Source organism: Cnephaeus nilssonii (genome assembly GCF_951640355.1).
Source record: "Cnephaeus nilssonii genome assembly, chromosome: 5".
In the NCBI taxonomy this organism is placed as follows: Eukaryota; Metazoa; Chordata; class Mammalia; order Chiroptera; family Vespertilionidae; genus Cnephaeus; species Cnephaeus nilssonii.
The window spans coordinates 94,652,711-94,673,465 of record NC_137076.1 but is presented as its reverse complement, the minus strand read 5'-3'; the positions used below and the strand labels follow the sequence as shown (position 1 = coordinate 94,673,465).

General features: G+C 43.2%; 1 protein-coding gene across 7 annotated transcripts in view; it reads left to right on the top strand.

The window, feature by feature from the left end:
* Window positions 1-326: 326 nt before the first annotated feature.
* Window positions 327-20,755, top strand: part of EBF1 (EBF transcription factor 1) — a 385,753-nt gene continuing 365,324 nt past the window's right edge. For all 7 annotated transcript variants that reach the window (XM_079771781.1, XM_079771780.1, XM_079771779.1 and 4 more), the window contains exons 1-5: window positions 327-1,261; window positions 3,429-3,585; window positions 4,150-4,213; window positions 4,810-4,865; window positions 17,785-17,858. In XM_079771781.1, the coding sequence (XP_079627907.1) occupies window positions 1,128-1,261; window positions 3,429-3,585; window positions 4,150-4,213; window positions 4,810-4,865; window positions 17,785-17,858 (485 nt within the window). In that variant the 5' untranslated portion in view covers window positions 327-1,127. The remainder of the gene's footprint in view (window positions 1,262-3,428; window positions 3,586-4,149; window positions 4,214-4,809; window positions 4,866-17,784; window positions 17,859-20,755) is intronic.

The window sequence follows — 20,755 nt, the reverse complement described above, 5'->3', positions numbered from 1 at the left end:
TCCCCATTCTCTTGCCAGGCTCTGCCCTGCTCAGCCCCGCTCCTTCCAGCTCAGACGCTCGAGCTCAGCGGTCCTTCGCTCGCCACTTTGCGAGGAACTTTGGCCGGCTCCCGGGAGCCGCCGGGAGAGGGATGTTAATGAGGGAGCGTGGTCCCGCACCGCGAGCCAGCAGGCTCCTGAGTCGCGATTGGCTGCGGCGAGGCGGAAGAATGACGTTATGCAAATGAAGGGGCGGGCCTGGGAGGCGCGGGCCCCGCCTCCTCCCTTTGGGGTTAGTGTGCCTGTGTTTAGCTCTGGGGAGAGTCAAACTGGATTCCATAGGGAAAGCCTGCAAATCACTTCTATTTTAGCGAGGAGAAAACAGAATCTCCATCCAGCAGGGTCCACCCCTCTCTCTTTCTCCCTCTCCTCTCCTTCTCTCTCTCTCTCCCTCCCCCCCTTCCTCTCTCCCTCTTTCTCCCCCCTTCCCCCCATCCCAATCTCCCTCTCTGGTGTATCTGTCTACGGCAACCAGCGTCCTCCTCGTCTATACGCACTGAAGGAAAGAAACATCTTTGGTTGGGAGAGAAGGAGGGAAAAAAAGAAAGAGGAAAAAAACTTGCCTGGTTGTGGAAAATGACACTTGAAGTAGCAAAGCCGGCAGCGCGAGTTGAGTCTATTGTTTCTTAAATTGCCATCAGGGCTTTTTTTTTTTTTTCTTCCTGCTTCTTCAAGTGAAGGGTACCTCTGCAAAAGGAAACTCCAGCCCCTCCTGCCCTCCACCGGCCTGTGATCATTACAAAAAAAAAAAAAAAAGCAAAAAAAAAAAAAAAAAAAAAAGCACCCAAACCAAAAATTAACCAACCAAACAACCCCCAACAGCCAAGCATACATCTCATTTTTTTTTTTTTTTGGTCTTTTCGTTGGATTTTCCCTTTCTTTTTTCTGCCTTTTTTCCGGGTTATCGCTCAGTTTTGAGCGACGGTTTACATTTTTTTAAAATTTGCTTTCTAGCCCGCCTTGATCTTCTAACGCGAGTTCACCGTCTTAAAAAAAAATCTCTGGCTGGCGTTTTTCTTTCCTTTTTTTTTTTTTTTTTTTAATATTTTCAAGGGGGAGGAGATTTTCCACAAGAAAAGGTTGTTTTCATGTTTGGGATTCAGGAAAGCATCCAACGGAGTGGAAGCAGCATGAAGGAAGAGCCGCTGGGCAGCGGCATGAACGCGGTGCGGACGTGGATGCAGGGCGCCGGGGTGCTGGACGCCAACACGGCGGCGCAGAGGTGGGTACCGCTCGGGGACCGCGGCCGGGGAGGCCAGCCGCGAGCAGAGGAGCCGGGAGGCGGTGGCGGCGGCGGCCGCCGCGGGGCCTGGCCGCATTCGTGCGGCCGCCGCTCCGCTCTGCTCGCCTCCCGGGCTCCGCGCTCCCGGGGCCGCGCTGCCTTAGTCGCCTGAGGCCGGAGGGCCGGGAGCTCCCGCGAGGAGCCCACGCTTTGCCGGCACTTTCCCCTGCCGGGTCTGTGACTGTTTTCATTTTGTTTTAAGCCAGAAAAGGCGAGTCTCACCAGCTTGATGTTGGATATCTGTGCTTTTATGACTGCTTTTTCTTCTTTCTTTCTTTCTTTCTTTCTTTCTTTCTTTCTTTCTTTCTTTCTTTCTTTCTTTCTTCTTTCTTTCTTTCTTTCTTTCTTTCTTTCTTTCTTTCTTTCTTTTCCTTCCTTCCTTCCTCCCTTCCTTTCTTTCCTCCTTCCTTCCTTCCTTTCATTTCTTTCTCGTTCCTTTCCTTCTGCCTTGCTTTTTTGTCTTCCCTCATTTTAAAACTTTCCTTCTCTTTCCCTTCATTCTTTTCCTCCTTCCCTCTCTTCTCCCTCCCTCCTTCCCTTTTCCTTCCTTTTCTCCCTTCTTTCCTTTCTCCCCCTTTTTTACTTCACTTCCTTTTCTCTTCCCTTCTTCCCTCTCTTCCTTCCTCTCTTTCCTCTTCTTTCTTCACTCCTCCCCCTCATTCTCCATCCCTGACCCTCTTTTTTCTCTTCTTTTCTGTTTTCATTTTGCCCCAGAATCTCCTCTTATTTCTCCTATCAGTTTTTCTCAGTCCACTCCGGAGAACAGCAACTCCCAACTTTGATTCTGACATCCCCTAAAAGTCTTCCCCCACCCTGTCTCCATGGCCCCTCTAGCCCCTCTCCCACTCTCGGCCTCTGGGATGCTAGACTGTGTTGCCTTGAGGCACTGCCCTTGGAGATGGACGGGGGAACTTCCCTGGGCGCCCTCGGCACTCTTTCTGGGGACTCCTGGTCCCAAGTGAGAAATGGTCATTGCTCCCCCACCCCTCTAGGCCACCAGCTGGGCTTCAGGGAGTGGGAGATCTGGCGGCCCCAGGCCTTATCGGACCCAGAGAGGGCGGAAGGGGAAGAAGGAAGATGACTAATTACATCATCCTTATTTTCTCTGGGCTGCGGACAAGTGTCGTTAACACTGTTTCCATCCCCACTGTGTATAAAGATGGGGGTGGTAGGTAGTGAGAGTGAGTTGGATAACTGGGCTTGAAGTGAAAGTGTGTGTGTGTGTGTGTGTGACACGTGTGTATGTGTGTGTGTGGGAGCGCGCTTGTGTTGGGCAGGTCGAGCTGTCAGTGGCCGCCGCCCTGCTCCCCGGGCGCCCCAGCCTCCAGCCCCGGGTGGGCGCTCTCAGCCGTCAGCCCTAGTTCTTAGGGTTTCTGGAAAGAGTGTGAGGATTTCTGCGGAACAGCGAAAGTTTGTCAGGACAGGTCTTTTTTTTAAAAAAAAAAACCACCAAACACAAAACACCCCCAGCTCCCCTTTCCACAGTGACCACCCCTGACAGCTCTGCGTTCCACCCTTAGATTCCTTTCCTCCACGCTTTCTGGGGTGGGTGGGGAGCATGTGGCTTCCCGAGGCCGGGCGTCCGCGCCTGCAGGGGTGCATGAGGTTTCCTGGAGTGGAGGATGGTTTCAGCAGCGAGCAGCTGAGCATGTTCCCCGTCCCTCCTCACCAGCCCACGGAGCAGAGACGGGAGAATCGAGGGGGCGGCGGGAACCAATTCCCATGCCCCCTCCCTCCAAGCTGTCCGTGAACTGCTCTGTTCCGCGTACGCGGGTTCACCTCCTCCACGGCCACGCTCCTTTCTCCCCACGCAGCGCGCGTCAGGTCGGAGTCCATGCTTTCCAGCGTTCTACCTCCTGCGCGAAACCCCAGCAAAACTTTCGCAGCGCTTCTGCGAGTTGGGAGGGGGGTGCCCTGTGCTCCGCGTGGAGGACAGGACGCGCGAGAACACGCCAATCCCGCCGTCGGGTGGGCACGGGGCGTCTGCGTGGAGGGCGCCCCCCGGGGCGTTTGGGGGGCCGAGGAGGCGCGTGTGTGCGGGGCGACCAGGGGGGGGTCGCGGGTGGGTGTCCCGTTTAGCCGTCTAACTCTGCCTCTTTGGCCGCAGCGGGGTGGGTCTGGCCCGGGCTCACTTTGAGAAGCAGCCGCCTTCCAACCTGAGGAAATCCAACTTCTTCCACTTCGTCCTGGCCCTCTACGACAGACAGGGCCAGCCCGTGGAGATCGAGAGGACCGCCTTCGTGGGCTTCGTGGAGAAGGAGAAAGTAAGTGGGCGCCGCGCCGCTGCCCCTCGCCCGGCGGGGAGCAGGCCCAGGCGCCCGGGAGGCGCGCTCCTCCGCCCGTTGCAAAGCATTCCTCACCCTCGTGCGCAGGGTCCCCCGAGCCACTTCCCGTCCTGGGCGAACCCCGGCTCCTTGTCCGGGAGGTTCTGCTCCGAAAAGAGTTTGCGCGGAGCCCCCAGAGTTGGAGAGAGGCGAGCCCGGCTTCCCACTCCAGAGCCCAGGGCGCCCGGGATGAACGCGCCCTCCACGGCGCGACCCCCGCGCGCGGCTCCTGCCTTTGCTGGCCCAGGCCCGAGCCCCCAGGGCATGGGGATCGCCTGTGCGTGCCCCACGGAATTTTCTGGAAGGGAAGAGGGAGCAGTCAGGGTCGGGTTGGGGGGCGGCAGAGGGATCCCAGTTGGCCGCAATGTCTGCTGTTCCCGGGGGCCTGTCCGGGCTCCCCGGCCGGGGGGGCCCGGATGGGAAAGTGGCCTCGAAGTCAGGCCACGAGCTCACGCCGACCTCTCTCCTGCGTCTCCTGTGTCTCTGCGTCCTGATGCGACCCAGGAAGCCAACAGCGAAAAGACCAACAACGGGATTCACTACCGGCTGCAACTCCTCTACAGCAATGGTGAGGCTCCCCGCGTGCGCGCCCGCACCTGGGGCTCGGGGCGAGGGTGGGGGCGCGGGGAGCTGCAGGGGAGGAGAGCGCCGGCCAGACTCAGTCCTTGCTCACCCGAGTTTCGCCCGAAGAGGCTTCACCTGAGAAGCCCTTGAGTGGCCCGTGCTCACCTTCACCTGAGAAGCCCTGGCGTGGCCCGTGGACGGGCGTGTGGGGCCGGTGCTTACCTGGGGCCAGGTGTGGCTGCTCGGCCCTCGTTGGGCCGCTTTTCCCCTCCCTTCCCTTTCTAAGGCCGGTTCCCTCCGCTGAGCCCCGACGCCAGGCCCCAAGTCTCTGGGTGGCTCCCGGGGACCGGAGAGCGCGCAGAGGGCTTCCTTGGGCCGGCAGAGTGGCCAGGTGGGGCCCGGCCCCATCCCCGCTGCGGGCTCGGGGGCGGGCTTGCTCGGGCTGGGCCCGCGGCCCCTCTCTGGACCCTGGGGAAGGGGGTCCTGGCTGTGCTTCTCGGGGCCGTGGAGCCCCATTCTTGGTGTGCTTGTTTGTTGGTGGGTTTTCGCGCAGACCCTCTCTCACTTGATTCTCCTTGTTCCCCTCCCTCGCTCCCCCAGGGATAAGGACGGAACAGGATTTCTACGTGCGCCTCATCGACTCCATGACAAAACAAGTAAGTTTCTTCATTTCGCGCCGCAGGGGTACTTCGAGGGCCGCCACATTTAGGGGAGTCGAGAAGCTGGCTGCTCCCAAGCGAGAGGGCTGGGACTCGAACTCTCAGCAGCGTCAGGGCCGGCCGCAGACGCGGCTCTCGGCGCCGCCTTCCTAGTGCCCATGCATTCAGGCACTTGTGCCCGCCGCGTGGGGAAGATGGCTCGACGGCTCCTAAGGGAAACTCAGACCTCAGGACTACGGGCTGCTGAGTGGGGAGAATATGGGCTCAACTTTGCTTGACCCCGCCGGGTGCCCCGGGGGGCGCGCAAGGTGTCCCGGGAAACTGGTGAGGAGTGGGCCAGAGGTGTAAAACCCAAACCACTTGGGCCTCCCCCAGGAGGCCTGGGGTAGAGGGAGCGGGTGGGGGCAAAGGCAGTTTCTCCAGGAGCGGTGAGGAGGGCTGAGAACACAGATGATCCATGTCACAGGTTTTTAAAAAGGAGGTGGTAGTGGTGGTGGTGGTGGTGCTGGTGCTGGTGGTGTGTTGGAAGAGGGAGCGACAATTGTTAGAGGATATTTTGCAAAAATCCTCCTGCTTTTGCCTCTAAGTTTGGCAAGAAGCCAGGCAGCATGAGTGAGCTTGTGGTCTTAAAGGTACATAGACGGCATTTTCTTAAGCTCCCCAACAGGCATTGAGTCAAGCAGTATACATTAAGGTTGAGTTATGGTTTAAAAGATACAATTATGAGCCCAGTCAGAAGAGAGGCCTGACGTTTTAATGAGGCACAGGAGCTCCCCCCCCCCCCCCACTTCTTTTAAATTTTAAGAAAAAGTTTAGTTTCAGAATTAAGTAGTAGCTGGTTAGGTAGTTGGAGAACTTAGTCGCAGAAAAAAAGAAGACAGCTTTATTGGGTGAGGGAAAGAAATCAGAACAAAGAGAAAAGTTATCCATTGTGTACCAACTACCAATTTAGTAGGAGGGTTAAAACTTACTTGCTTGATTGTGATTTAAAAAGATTTCCTTTGAAATAAGGGAGGTGATCTTCTTTCATTGATATTGGTTTGGAAGGTTTCAAGTTAAGGTGTGTATATACATATTTAAAATTTGTTTTTAGGTAAGCATGGCTTAAATATGTTGTACCAAATGCACACCATTAAGCTGTTGTAAGTTTTAAAATCTATCAGCAAGAATAAATTTAATAACAGCTAATTTTGATTATTACCTCATATTTCATTGCAAACCAAGTAGAAAAGGAGGGTATGAAATATATTTTTAAGATAATAAATATCTATTGAAACCTATCTCAAGTATTTGCAAAAAATTGGACTTTCTTAAAGATCTAGTTATTTCTTGGTTGATTGTTCAGAGTAAATCCACATTTATACTTTTAGTCTTGGTCTTTTTTTTTTCTTTTTTTTACTGGTCTTCATTATTATATAGGAGAATTCCCTTTTAATTGGATATATTATATTTTGTTAATTTTTTTCCCATCCAAGCAGAAACACAAAAGCCTGATTTCAATAACCGTTGTTTTTTTTTTTTTCACGATATCAAAACAAAAATGTCTTAAGTGATGTTTTGTTTTAAAAAAATTGTCTTTGATACCTTGATTATCCTTTCCTGCCATTCTCATCCTAGGAAAGAAAAGATGGGAGGGAGTGGGGAAAATATGAACTCTAATATGTATTCCATATGTATTCGTTAGAATTTACTTTTTGAAAGATAAAAAATCTCCACATACTAGTATATAAGGCCTGTCTGCTTGTGCAACATTGACAACTTAAATATTAAATTATAGGCAGCACTATGAAAGCAACAGTTGTAGGGAGCACAAAATTAGGACATGTTTGAAGTGATTAACTTCTCTCAAAACTTTACATTAGACCCCTTACACAGAAAGTGCCACCAAAAATCAATTTTCCCATTATGAAATGAACTGACTCTGCACACTTTCATATGGTGGGAGAGTACTCTTTTATATTTTTATAAAGCAATTTCATGATTTTTATAAAGCAATACATCAAATATCGTTTTACTAACAAGGTCACAGAGCTTAAGAAAAACTATAGCTTAAGGCATCCTTTGACCTCTTGGTTATCATAAATTCTACCAGTTGTGTGTGTGTGGACTAGAACAAGATACAGTTTATTTTTCATAATAGCAGGTATGAGAAAGTCATTTACCATAATATGACATCTCACTGGAAGTTAAAATTACAAATGTATATAATTCTATATTTTGGTGAGGAGTGACCTGAGAAAAGGTTTAAATAATTCTCTGAATTTAGTCTAAAAATATCGAGAAAAAGAGATTTCTTTTTTTGAGTCGTACCTGTTTGCTTTCATAATAATTTCCTAATGCCTTCTGTGTAGCTTTCACTTTGAAAGGCAATCCTTGCCCATTCCCGGGCTGCATGTTCGTTGATTATGTGCTGTAAGAGTTTGGGAAGTAGGTTAGCTTCTTGGGTACACAATTAACACAATAGTCTTTAAAAAGCAAATCAGTTTGAAGAAGCATAACTTTCCTTACTGTGACATAATTATTATATTTTAGCTTTGATGAGTAAAACAGGGGGTCTCGTTTAGCTTGAATTATTCTATGATAATTAACTACCAAGTCTGATAAAAAAAATTCTTAAATTTTTGATTTTAGTTAAATATGCGGTAACCCATTCAATCAGAAGTAAGGCTAAAGCTGACTGAATAAATGGTTACCCCCCCCTCCGCACCCCCCCGCCCCAACACACACACACTCAAATTCTTCTAGATAGACTCAGGATTTTGATCCTTAGAATGCAGACTGGAATATTTTCAGTGTTGTGATGAGTTCTAAAAGCATCGTAAGTTTCAGAGAGAATACGTAGCCACAGTTCAAGTCTTCCCTTAGCTGCTGGTTTATTGTAACACTTTTCAGATCTGAGATACAGCGTTATGTGTGTGATGTCATATCTTTGCCTCACAAGATGGGGTTAAAATTCAAAGGGAATCTTTGGCAAGCAGAATCCAAAACTAGCTGTGTACTCCACATTTTCATAGACTGTCCCTGATCTTGGGTGGAGTTAGAATCATTGAGATCAAACAGAAATGTCCTCAACCGAGATATGTTGGTATGACACACAGTATTTCACACCTTTTCAAAGTGTCTCATGACACTCTTTTGGATAATGACTCTTAATTTTGGACTCTCCCAGAACGATGAAGCTTCATTAGAAGTGAGTGTGTAAGGACCTGAGCCCCCTATGCCTCTGCCTCTTGTATAAAACACAGAGGATATAAGGATATTTTAAAAATTCATCCACCAACTAGAAAATAAGAGGCTTGCTTTTTGGGAAGGGTTGTTCAAAACCAAGTTTAGCTGGACTAAAAATAGGTTGTTTTTGTGTCATTGCTGTTTTTGGTATTCCATTAGTGAGCATGCAAAAACGCCTGTAGAATTCAGAACTTTATGGCTATTGCATCCAGAAACAGTATCTAAGCTCAAGTGAACCCGGTGGGGAGGTCTGAGGTTTAATCTGCTTCATTTCAGGTTTTCATGTAGTATTTGAAATTGGATTATGTTCTGTGATTGCTTCACTGAGTTATTTATCTTTCAATAGTTTTAAAAAAAGCCTTTAACTTATCTTTCCTCCTAATATCTTGCTTTAAAAAAAGTGACATTTGTATAATTCAAAGAAAGAGTACCAAAGTCCATAAAGTTATCAAAAACAAAACTCTCCCTGCCCCCAAACAAAAGCTTTTTTTTTTTTTTTTTTTGGAAAGGGGAAAATATGGCCACATAGTCCTTGAATGTATGGTTGAAGGTAGGTGATGTGGTGAGGGAACTCTGAAAGGTCCCAGCACAGTGGGAGGTGCAAGGAACAATAATCAGAAATGCTGTCATATTTCTTTTCCCAACTAATCTTTATATATTTGTTTTGATGTTCCTGGTACTTTAAGTTATTGATGCAAGTGCATTTTTCCTTATTGATTGTTTCATTATATCCTGCCACAGCTACGTAGATTTGATTAACAACCCTTTCAGTTCGTGGTTCTTCATTGGTAGATAAACACATTTTTAGTATATCAATAAGTTCCAAAGGAATTCACTAGGTCAGGAGAGAGGGTCTTTCATACATTTGGGGAAACAAACAAAAAGCACAGGGCAAGATTATAGTCAGGAGCCATATTTCAGCAGCTTTCTCTCTTCTTTGGTAAAACGTAAAAAATGCAGGTGATTTAAATTTCCTTGCACATGGAGGAATGAAGAAGTTTGGAATTTTTATGCATGATCAGGACCTGTGTTTGGGAAAATGTAAACTCATCACAGTGGAAAATGTGTTGTTTGGAGTCTGGGGGTGAAAACAAAGCTGATGGTTTTGGAGAGATTGCCGGAGCCAGATGGCCTAGTACTTCCCCAGTCTGGCGGTCCAACTGCTCCCTCCTGGATAATATACAGCCATTTGTTCGGGGATATTTACGCTAGAGCTGTTTCCATGTGAATGTTTGAACAGCATTAAAAACGAACATATTAGTAGTGATGCATTTCTAGAACTTGTATGACTTACACCGATAGACTGTTCTTATGCCTTTACTTACATTGCTGAGAGGCAGGAAGGAGGGTTTGGATATTGGTGAATCGTTTATATAGTTGTTGAACAAGAATAATTTGGTCTTAGTTAGTAATTAGAATATGTAAGCATTTGGAATTAAATTAATGGAAATAAGGGGAGCTCCTACCTCGGAGCTCTGTTGTGAGAATTATATGAACTCATACATGTAAAGTGCTTAGAATAGTGATGGGCACACATTAAGTGCTTAATAAATTAGCTGCTGCTATTATTATTATTATTATTATCCCATTGGGTTGACAAAGCCAGTTGAATCCACTAATATAGATGTAAATGTAGTTATCATATGAGTGAAATATCTTTTATAATATGGGGTTGTTAGAATGATTCAGTTTTTATCTTGGTGTTTGAATAATATAAGGGATTTTATTTTTTTGAGACATAAAAGATGTATTCTAAAGCTAACTGCTTTTGGTACACATTCTCTTTTTATTCAGGGCTGTGATGTAACTGAACAGCATACTGAATATGATATCATTCCTTTGCAACTTTCCTAATTCAGTCCTGAAAACGGCTTGTTTAGCTGCTGAGCTGAAATTACATCTTTGTAACTTGTTCACCAGTAGCCAAGCTGCTAATTGAAGCAAAATAATTTTTTATTTTATCCCACTATTAATGTTGGAAGGCTGTTTGACACAATTGTTTATGAAATGTCAGATGTGTAGTGTTTTCTTTGGCTCAGGTTAATTTCTAACTAACCTTCTGGAAATTTCTAGGATCACATTAGCTAGCACTTTTTAAAAAATTTTTTATTAATGACAAGCAGTGAAACTTGGTGGTCAAATGTAATGATTCATATCACAGTATGCTGATATTGTAGGTGTTAGTATTATTTTTGATTAATTTCAATTCTTGATAATTTGCTACCAGAGCCTTATTGACAATCTATTTAGAGGACACTTCACTTCTGGTTGAAGGAGATACTTTGTACATTCATGAACTCTTTTTTTTTTTTTAAATGAACTGATTATTTAACGTGACACATTAGGTTTGGCCTTTTATTTTGTGTGGGAAAAATCGAGTAACATATATTCAAGGTTACTCTTTGGTTTAAATGGAAAATTAGGCATTTTTGTTAGTTATAGATAACTTATCTACCTTTCTCTCTCTCCCCCCCCCCCAAACTAATGACAACAAATCTATTATTTGGTTGTCAACCAAAACGGCTAATACAAACATTTTGTTTCTAAAACCCTTTTGGATTTTGACGAACCAAAGTCAAAATATTCTCCTCACCCTCTTTCTTTTGGCAAGGAACACAAAGAGTTAAAACTATTAGAAAAATAAACAAAGAAGGCCATGCTTAATTCTCTGTATTTCCTTTGGCATCCTATTGAAGTGTGATCCTGGAGTGTATGTTCACCATGTATTTTTTTGTTTTACTGTGTGGTCTTTATCCACAGTAAGTTTCAATTAACTTTTAAAACCCAGTGATATTTTAGAAAAGCAGGATGAATCACACTTCACAAGATGCCTTCTAAACACAGTAGGAACCAAAGCAGATTTTCACTATTGATTGATTATTTCTTTGGAAAGATGCTATAGGTTAATTTATAATTGGGCATTTGAAATTGATGGCATTTTATCCTCTCATGGTAAACCTTCTGCCTCATTGCATAAGGATGTGAAAGTTTTACAATTCCTATTTTTTTCTTCATTTTTGTTAATTATAAAACATTATTCTGGGAGAAAAAACAAACCTCTCAATATGAAAGTTAATAAAGTATTAAAAATAATTGCATATTTTCTTTCTGCTTAATAGAGGAGGGCATTAAAAAAAAGGGAGACTAGTCTATCAGAAAAATAAATCTCCAGTTATGTCGTTTTGACAACTTGTTTGTCAATTTCTCCAGGTTTTTAAAGTTTCGATGAAGTTAACTCTTTATGCTTCTACTTTTCTTCCTGAACAAGCATTCCTGCCACCTTAAGGCATTTACTGGCCATTGGTAGGATTAATATACACATTGTGTCCTACTTGATACTGTATTTTTTGTTTCCTTGCTTAAAATTTCAACTTGCTTTACCATCCATTCACTTATTTAAATAATATATTTTTCTATGTCTTCTCTTCCCTGCCTGCCCATCTCTGTGACAGGCCTCCCATCCTTACTCCTGGTAAACACATTGATTTATTTAAACCACTGTTGTCTTTGTTGCTCTCACAGCAGACTACCTTCCTCACAGGGAGCAGACGCATGATTTACTATGGAGGATGAAAATAAGCCTTCTTCTTGGTGTTCTATTGTTTGGGCCCTAAACCAGCTGTCTATTAAAATGGTTTCACTTAAAATAGTCAATGCTGTTTATATGCTTCTGTGATCTCCCAGCTGATCCAGCCTCAATGAGCTTTACTCACACCCCACAGAGACACACATTTAAATTAGGAAGAAAAGCAGGAACTTCTTCCGAAATTGGTGTTAAAGGATCCCTTTCCTTTTAGGCTTGAAGTCTGGGTTTGCTAAACTGTGAACCAGTCTTGGCGTGTGTACTGACTGTAGATGGTAGAGTTAATGTGTGGCTGCCAGTTGTGTGTACAAGCTGGAGGGTGAACTTGGTGGCATTTTTAAAAGTCTGTCTTATTTTTGACAATCTGCCTTAGGGATATTCGCCAACATGAATTTAGCATGTTTCCCTATGTTGGATCTCATTAGACTGTTGATTTCCTGGCCCATACCTTTTATATAATAGTGTGTGTGTGTGTGTGTGTGTGTGTGTGTGTGTGTGTGTTTTGTTAGTAACAAAAACCGCTTTAGGTGAGGTTGGAGGTGAATCCGTCTTTGACTGAGTTCCACTCCCTAGCTGTTACACGGAGGTTCCAGTTTACTCTAGTCAAAGGATTTGAGCTCTACTCACGGGACAGTGAAAAGGCTCCTTGTTTCACTTGCTTTTATTTCAAAGTCACAGAAGCAGCAAGTGCTTCTTTCTCTGCATTTAGGTGCTGAAAAATACTGTTCTGTTGAGGCCCCCAGGAAGGGACAGCAGAAACTTCATGCTTCATTTCTCCCCAGAGTTCCTAACAACTTCTGAGCAAATCCAAACTCATGCTTTCATTTTTCTATGCTTGATTTGGAGAAAGATTCTCCATTTGGACTCTGTTGCCAGAGGCCAAGTGGCAGTTTGGCATTTGGTAGAGATGTATTAAAGAGACCCTGGGACTTCAGCAAATGATGCTTCCTCACCAGAGATGAAAACATGGGGTTCCTGGGAGTCCATGGGTTATTGACTGTTTGGGGTGTCATGTGCATTTTTGCAGCATATCTTTAACTGAATATCATGATGGGCCCACTGATTTTAATGAAACTGGCAGCCGTAGTAAAAATAATACATGTCATCCAGAAATAATCAAAACAAGAAGGCCTGATGTAACGGATACCCCCTCCTCCCCAAAAGAACAACAAAAAAAATTTTTTTTTCTTTTTGCAGTAGGGAAAACACCACCAATACCTGTGAATTTATTTACCAAGTTATTAGTTTAGCATGACGAAAAACTGAAATTGACACAGAGGTTATCAGGGATATTAAGAGAACATACAGAATGTAGTGATAATAGGATTTTATAGAAATGAGTGATTATGAATTTTTTAACATCGTGTATGAGATCTAATCAGTTATTTACAGTGTTTCCTTGGTTTTCCAGCTGTGATTGCAGAAAATAAAGCAGGCAGATACAATTTTTTGGTTCACAAAACATTTTCAGTTCACATAATGCATTTTTTTTTTTTTTGAGTAAAGCAACTTCCTGGGTATTTGAAAAGTTCCTTTAAGGATACAGGAAATCATCAATGCATATCATAACTAGAGGCTGAAAAGTTGAGGGATAATGGAATATTAGCATAATCTAGATATTTTCCCCAGAAGATAGTTGTGAATTACATAAGATGTGGAAGTCTGGCTGATGATCTCTGTTGGACAACAGGCACCACCTTAACCAAATGGCCAGAGTTTACTGCCAGTAGTGCAACTAGTTGACAGTGAGATTTGATACACTGAGAACTCAGCACCATGTCTGTGTTATTCTGGCCCTGAATTATATAACTTTAGTCTAAGTCTGAGGAGACATCAGACAAACCCAAATTGAGGATGTTCTACAAAAGAACTGGCCTGTATTCTTCAACAATGTCAATGCCATGAAATGCAAAGACTCAGGAATATTCCCATATTGGAGACATAATAACTGAATGCAATGATTGGTATTGGAATATGGTGTTTTTTTGGTTTTTTTTTTGGCTGTTAGGATATTATTGGGTAGTTGATGAATCTCAATTAAGGTCTGTAGATTAGATGATTGTATCAGTGTTGATTTTCTGATTCAGATCATTGTACTGTGGTTATGTAAGATAATTCCTTGTTTTAAGGAAATATATGCTGAAGTATTTAGGGTGTGTCTGCAATTTACTAATAAGTGAGTCAGGGAAGAATAGAAAAGAATAAAGCAAATTCAGTAAAATTTAAATATTTGAAGAGTCTGGGTAAAGAGTATGTTGAACTTAAATATCTTTGCAACTTTTCTGTAAGTCTAAAATTATGTCAGAATAAAACCTTAAAGAATGATAGGCTAACCATAAAAAAATCATTTTGATGGGCCAATGGTAGGGAAATGTTTTCTTTCTATGCACATGCTTTTGTAATTTTTAAATTTGTTGCTATTTTTGTTTTGTATTGGAGTTAGATATCTTAACCAGAGCATGTTCAAGGGTCCCCACCCACAGTGTCTTAAGTTTCCCTCATCATTTACAGGCTCTAAAAGTCCTGGGTTCATCAACAAAGCACATTAGAGCCAACAAACTATAAGTTAGTTATTGTAGCATCTGGGTAATTTAAGTAGTTTTTATCACCAAGCAATTGAGGGTTATGTGAATGTGTGAAAGTAATTTTATTAACAATTTGAAGCTGTATTATGCAGTGATACAGTGTTAAATTAAATGTATCCCAATGTGGAGAAAAGGAAGATGGGGGTGTTGGTAAATGTCTGTACTCACTGCCTCCCACAACCATGTCAAAATTACAACTAAAATACAGAGCAACCATCATCCAGAACCGCTGGAAAGCTGGCTGAATGGAAGTCCTACAACTAGAGAAGTAAAGAAGAAAGCACACTGAGACTGGTAGGAGGTGCAGAGGCGCGAAATGGGCTGGCCCGGCACCCCGTGTGGCGCTTTTTTAATCAGGAGGGAGATTGTCTCTGTGGAGGCCGCCCAGGGGAGCAAGGGGTCCCAGCCCCCAACCAGACCCCCAGCCCAGAATCCCAGAGCTGGGAAATGAAGTCCCTATGGGCAGTAAGAACTACAGGCTGTAAAAACCAGTGTAGATTGGGGCTCAGTGACACAGAGGCTGCTGGAGACGCAGCTGTTCATCTTAAAAGGCCATCACCATGAACTGAACTTACAAGGTCTCGCTTCCTCTGAGCTCCAGCACCAGGGCAAGGCTTTGGGCAGCACAGACACATATGAGGAGGAACTGGATTGTCTGGCATTGGGGCAGGAACTTGGGGGCGGCTTTCTCCCAGACAGAGGTGCTCGTAGGGATCATGGTTCCTATGCTGGGACCTCCCCATTGCAGGGCTGATTGGCAGCCATTTCTGTGATTCCCTAAGACCCCATTCTCATCCAGTTTACAACCCCACCCAAGCTGTGTGCAGTGGCTTTTGCATATGAATAGCCTGTCCTTTCCCAGGCCTTGCTTCATAGGTGGGCCTCATCTGGGCACTTCCAAACCCAATACAAAGAGGAGGAATCTGCAGATCTCTCTGTAGCTCCTGCTGGGTGGCCCCAGGCAGTGGCTGACTTTGCACCTCCCTGGAGACCCAAGAGCCAGTGTACCCAGTGGTCAGTGTCAGACCATACCAGATTATAACTCTACACATCCATAAGTGACACACTCAAGGGGCAGACTCAGTGAGCACCAAAGCCCCACTGAAGCAAGTCCTGCTCCATAGGGGTGTCTCCTGCACAGCAGCTCTCCCACTGTAGTGGCAGCTGGTCCTCACAGCCAATTGCCCTGGAGGTCAGTTCCTCCCAGTGACACCAACAGCAATCAAGTCTCAACGACAACAAGACTGTGCTCACAGCCCACAAAGGGGTGCACCTAGAGTGCCCAGATCAGGTGACTGAGGAGGTTGGGCCACTGGGACCAATAGAATACCTACTACACAAGGCCACTCTACCAACTCAAGGAGACATAGCCCCTCTACCCAATACATAGAAACAAACACAGGGAAGCAGCCAAAATGCGGAGACAAAGAAACATGTCACAAATGAAAGAAATGGAAGAAAGCAAACTACTGGATATAGAATTCAAAATCATAGTTATAAGGTTACTCAAGAATTTTCTAGAAACCTCCCCCCAAAATGGAAAAGGACCAGTCAGAAATTAAGCATAACTGACTGAAATAAAGAATAATATACAGGGATTCAACAGTAGAGTAGAAGATTCTGAGAAACAAATCAATGATTTGAAATATGAGGAAGCAAACAACACCCAACCAGAAGAGCAGAAAGAAAAAAGATTCTAAAAATATGAAGATAGTATAAGGAGCCTCAGGGAAAACTTCAAGTGTACCAACATTTGCATTATGGGGGTTCCAGAAGAAGAGAGAGAGTGAGATATTGAAAACCTATTTAAAGAAATGATAGAAAACTTCCCCTACCTGGTGAAAGAAATAGACTTACAAGTCCAGGAAGCACACAGAGTCCCAAACAAGAGGAACCCAAAGAGGACCACAGCAAGACACATCGTAATTAAAAGACCAAGTGCTAAAGACAAAGAGAATCTTAAAAGCGGCAAGAGAAAAACAGTTAGTTACTTACAAGGGAATGCCCATACGACTGTCAGCTGATTTCTCAACAGAAACTGTGCAGGCCAGAAGGGAGTGGTAAGAAATATTCAAAGTAATGAATAGCAAGGACCTGCACCAAGATTACTCTACCCAGCAAAGCTATCATGAAGGTCAGATAAAGAGCTTCACAGACAAGAAAAAGCTAAAGGAGTTCATCATCACCAAAGCAGTATTATATGAAATGTTGAAGGGTATTCTTTAAGAAGAGGAAGAAGAATAAAAAGAAAATGATAAAAATATAAACAACAAAATGGCAACAAATACATACCTATCAACAATTGAATCTAAAAATCAAACTAAGAAATCTAATGAACAAAATAAACTGGAGAATAAAATAGAATCAGAGGCATGGAAATGGAATAGACTGATGATTCTCAGAGGGAAGGAGGGTGGGGAGTGGGAAGATATTAAACAAAGATATTATATGTATATATGCATTATCAATGGACACAGGCAATAGGGTGGTGAAGGCCTGGGGTGGGATGGGAACTGGGTAGAGGGGGTTAATGGGGGGAAAAAGAAGGACATCTGCAATAATCTCAACAATAAAGGTTAAAAAAAAAACTCCCTAAAATAAACAAATAAGTAAATAAATAAATAAAATGTATCCCAATGCAGAGCATGGCTCTACCAATAGCTGTGAGTTTTTCTTTGGCTCAGGTATTAACACGTAGATCTTCCAGGAAGCTGAGTTCTCAGGGAAACTTCCTAGTGATCATAAGCAAAATGTTTGTACACACATTACTAAAAACAGACAGAAACATCTTGGCTGGTGAGGTGGTTTGGAACTCCAGATTTTGAGAGTCAGATGTAATTCTTCTTAGTTGAGGGAGATGGCTCTGTGGCTTAAGCCCACACATATGCTGGCGAACATTACTGTATGGGTGGGTGTACACCCTGGAGAGCACATGTTTTCCGCCTGCCGGTGGGAAGAAGGGTTTTCCCTGATTGATGAATCATCTCAGAGGAGACAGTGAGTGAATGGATTCATTGATCATACCTCCTCCACTTGTTTTCTACTGCTCATCTCTGGAACACTACATGCTGGGGCTGGAAGTTGTAAAATGAGGAGGGAAATACATACAAATCCGTGTACTTTTCTATATTTTAAATCAATAGTATCTCAATCTGCTAAAACGGCTGGGTTCCCCTCGTCGTTGATTAGATTTCTTTTATTCTGAATTGAGGGTGAATTGTGGTTGTCTTGATGACAGACACCCATCTCACACACGGTGCAAAGATGTGTGTCATAATGAGGCCACAGAGAAACATAGCCGCTTCCCCTCAGTTTGGGTTGATCCTTAACAAAGTATCTTGAAACAATCAGCCCAGAGAGGTGTTAGCTCCTGAAAACTTCTGGGCCCGCAACAGTGGGGAAGTGGTCAAGAACTCAACTGTGATAATTTGTTCTCTGCTACTTATTTCCATTCTTAACTCAAATCCTGCCCTTTTTTTTTTTCTCCTTCTTCTTCTTTTTTTTTTTTTTTTTTTTACAGGCCATAGTGTATGAAGGCCAAGACAAGAACCCAGAAATGTGCCGAGTCTTGCTCACACACGAGATCATGTGCAGGTAAGAAATACCTTGTTCTCTCCCTTTAATTAGCAAAGAGAAGATGAATTTGTATCTCCAATCTAGGTGAACTCAGGTTTATTTTGGGGGTATATATTTAATCTTCGATTAGACAATCTAAAAAGAACCCATGGACTTGAGTAGTTGGCACTAAATTGTCAGGCATCACAGTGGTTCTCAATTATTTATCAGAGTCCATCCTGTAAGATATACATTTCCATGTTGATATCTGCACTGTTAATGGGCACAAAGCAGTACCCTCCCCTTCTTCCTTTCAATCGAATAAAATACAATATAACGCTTTTAGTGTTAATATATGCACTCAACCACATTGCTAGTGAAATGAGTAAGAGTTCTATTGATGTCAGCAGAAGCCTCCGCTTAATAAGACTTAAGGTATACAGTGGTTCCCCCTTTTAATTCTTCCACTTAGAAATAGAACGTCCGTACATAGGTAGCATTCCTCCTTAAACTGAGCGTGGATTTTCTTTCATTCGCCCCTCCGCCCCCGACTCTGATCTCTTAGTCTTAGTTACCCAGTGTGTAACTATGACAGTGTAGCTAATATTTCTGAGGGCTGGTGAGCTTTTGGAAGGAGAGCAAAGAGGAGTCCCTGAAAGCTATAAAAATTCATGTCACTTGCAAATGAGTGTCTTTATTTTTGTCTGATATCTGACTGAAGCTACATTTGAAAACAGGCCCCTGGACCACATTCAGTTCCCTGGTCTCAGCCAGTCCTCCACATGTGGGAAAGCAGACCAGAGAATGAATACTTTTTAACTTGCAGTTGAGGATTCTTATTCTTCATAAAGTAACAGTGGTACTTGGCTCCCAGTATATTCTGAGTAATTGGATGAAGCATGAAGATGCCACTATGCATCAGAGAAAGGCTACTAATTGCTTTGTTAGCCGTTCAGGCTGGGCTCAAGCGGGCTTGGCCCCTGACTATTACTGACCAATCCTGTTAGGGCTTCAGCATGGGTGGGCTTTATTTGCTGCTCCTGGACTTGTAGTGAACTCAGCCTTAAAGCTCTAGTTGGAAATAAATTAGAAAGGGCGTAATGTATAAACATGTTTACTTACTGAAATCTCAAATATTAACTTCTTTATCTAGAATTATGTATATGTCTGAAAATTTCCCTTTTTCTTTTCCTTTAAAAAAACATACTTCTAATATATTATTATAAAACATATAGGAGTTTCACAAGTTTTCACTTCAGTGATTTGTAAACCTTGTTAATTATTCCCAAAACAGGTTGCTTTTCTCTAACTTTAAAGCAGTAGCAAAATCCAAAAATATGGTCATAAATTTGTTAGAAGGTATTACTAGGCAAAAATCAGCATTATGCTGCATACAATAATTGTATGATTAAAGCTGAGTTGCACTTTACAGAATTAAATGAATAAAATCATTTTGAAAAGCCTTAAAAAAATGACCTCCTTTGTATTACTATTTTTTAGACTGTATTTTAGCTTCCCACAATTAGCATGTTATTAGAATGAATTTTCAATGTTCTATTACTTGTGACTCTAGCAAAATAGGAGACAGACAGGAAGATGGATCTCAACCAATAGGCCACCTAATATCTATATATCATAAATTTGCATCTCAGATCTGCACATGTTTGGACTCTGCTAGAAATAATTCTGTTCTTGAAATACTTAAAGATATATTATGCCCTTCACACACAAGCCTACCCTCTATTAATGCAGTTTATATTTTTCTTGTTCTTAAAATTCATTGGTCCAGGGTATTTTATTATGCTGGTTGCTGTGCTTTACTGCTGGTGTTCTTTCTATTTTTCAGAAACATAAAAATAGCAAAAATAAAATTCTCAAGCCACTGAAGGCAAATGATGATGTTTGTACTGCATGGCTGATAGGAAAGCCATATTCAAAATGCCATCCTGTTAATGTTACAGATTATGGTTTTTCTGGCTGCCTATAGATGTGTAAGGGGTACTGTTTGTTTACCAGGCCGCCATGACCCTATTACACAAACCTGTCATCTATTGTGTGGCTAACAGTCTTTTAAATTGCAAATCAGATGCTCTTTAGGGGGCTTTAGGAAAAAAAAAATCTCACTTTCCACACCATCCTATTTCTCTTGATTTCTTGCCTGTTGTAAGTGGAAGTTGGGATGTGCTGAATTTGCACCAGGGGTGCAAATGCAGGCTCAATTATAAGCATAAAATTAGAGTCTGTTCACCATTAATCAGCCTGGCTAATTGCTATGCACCACCATTAGCCATATGGTGTGAAAGACAGCTTGCTCTCCCCAAGATGAAATTTCTCCATTGCAGACATGAAATAGTGAGGGCCCTGGATTCTAAAATAGCATGTTTTAGATATTTAATTTCTAAACAACTTTCCACTGTGCTTTCTATCAAGGCTAACGGCACAATAAAACTTTGCGTTTATGTCACAAAAACTGTATATTTATAGTATGTTGGACCGGTAGTAAAGGAGACAGAGAATTTACATCGACAGGAAAGGGTTTGGGATGGTTCTGTTTTGTTGTGGAAAAGGGGGAAAAAGAAAAAAAAATAAAAGGAAAGAAAGACAGAAAAGAAATGAGATAAGAGGAAAGAAGGAAGTTTTGTCTCAGGTGGCTGCAAATTTAAGAAATCCATTTTGTTCTGTTGGTGAGGATAACTCCGTGGCATGAGCTGACTAAAGGACTTGCCACCATTGGATTACAATGATTGCTACTCTTTGAGATAAAACCTTGTTGACTTGGTGGCATAGAGTAGTGGCATAGAGCTCTTTCTGTGGAATTTTGGGAGAGTTTCTACATTTTTGGTATATTAGAATCTATCATTACATTTTGCTAATACCTGGTGGTTAAGGCCTTCAAATAATGTGGCCCCATGAAGGATTTTTTTAAAACAAAGCTG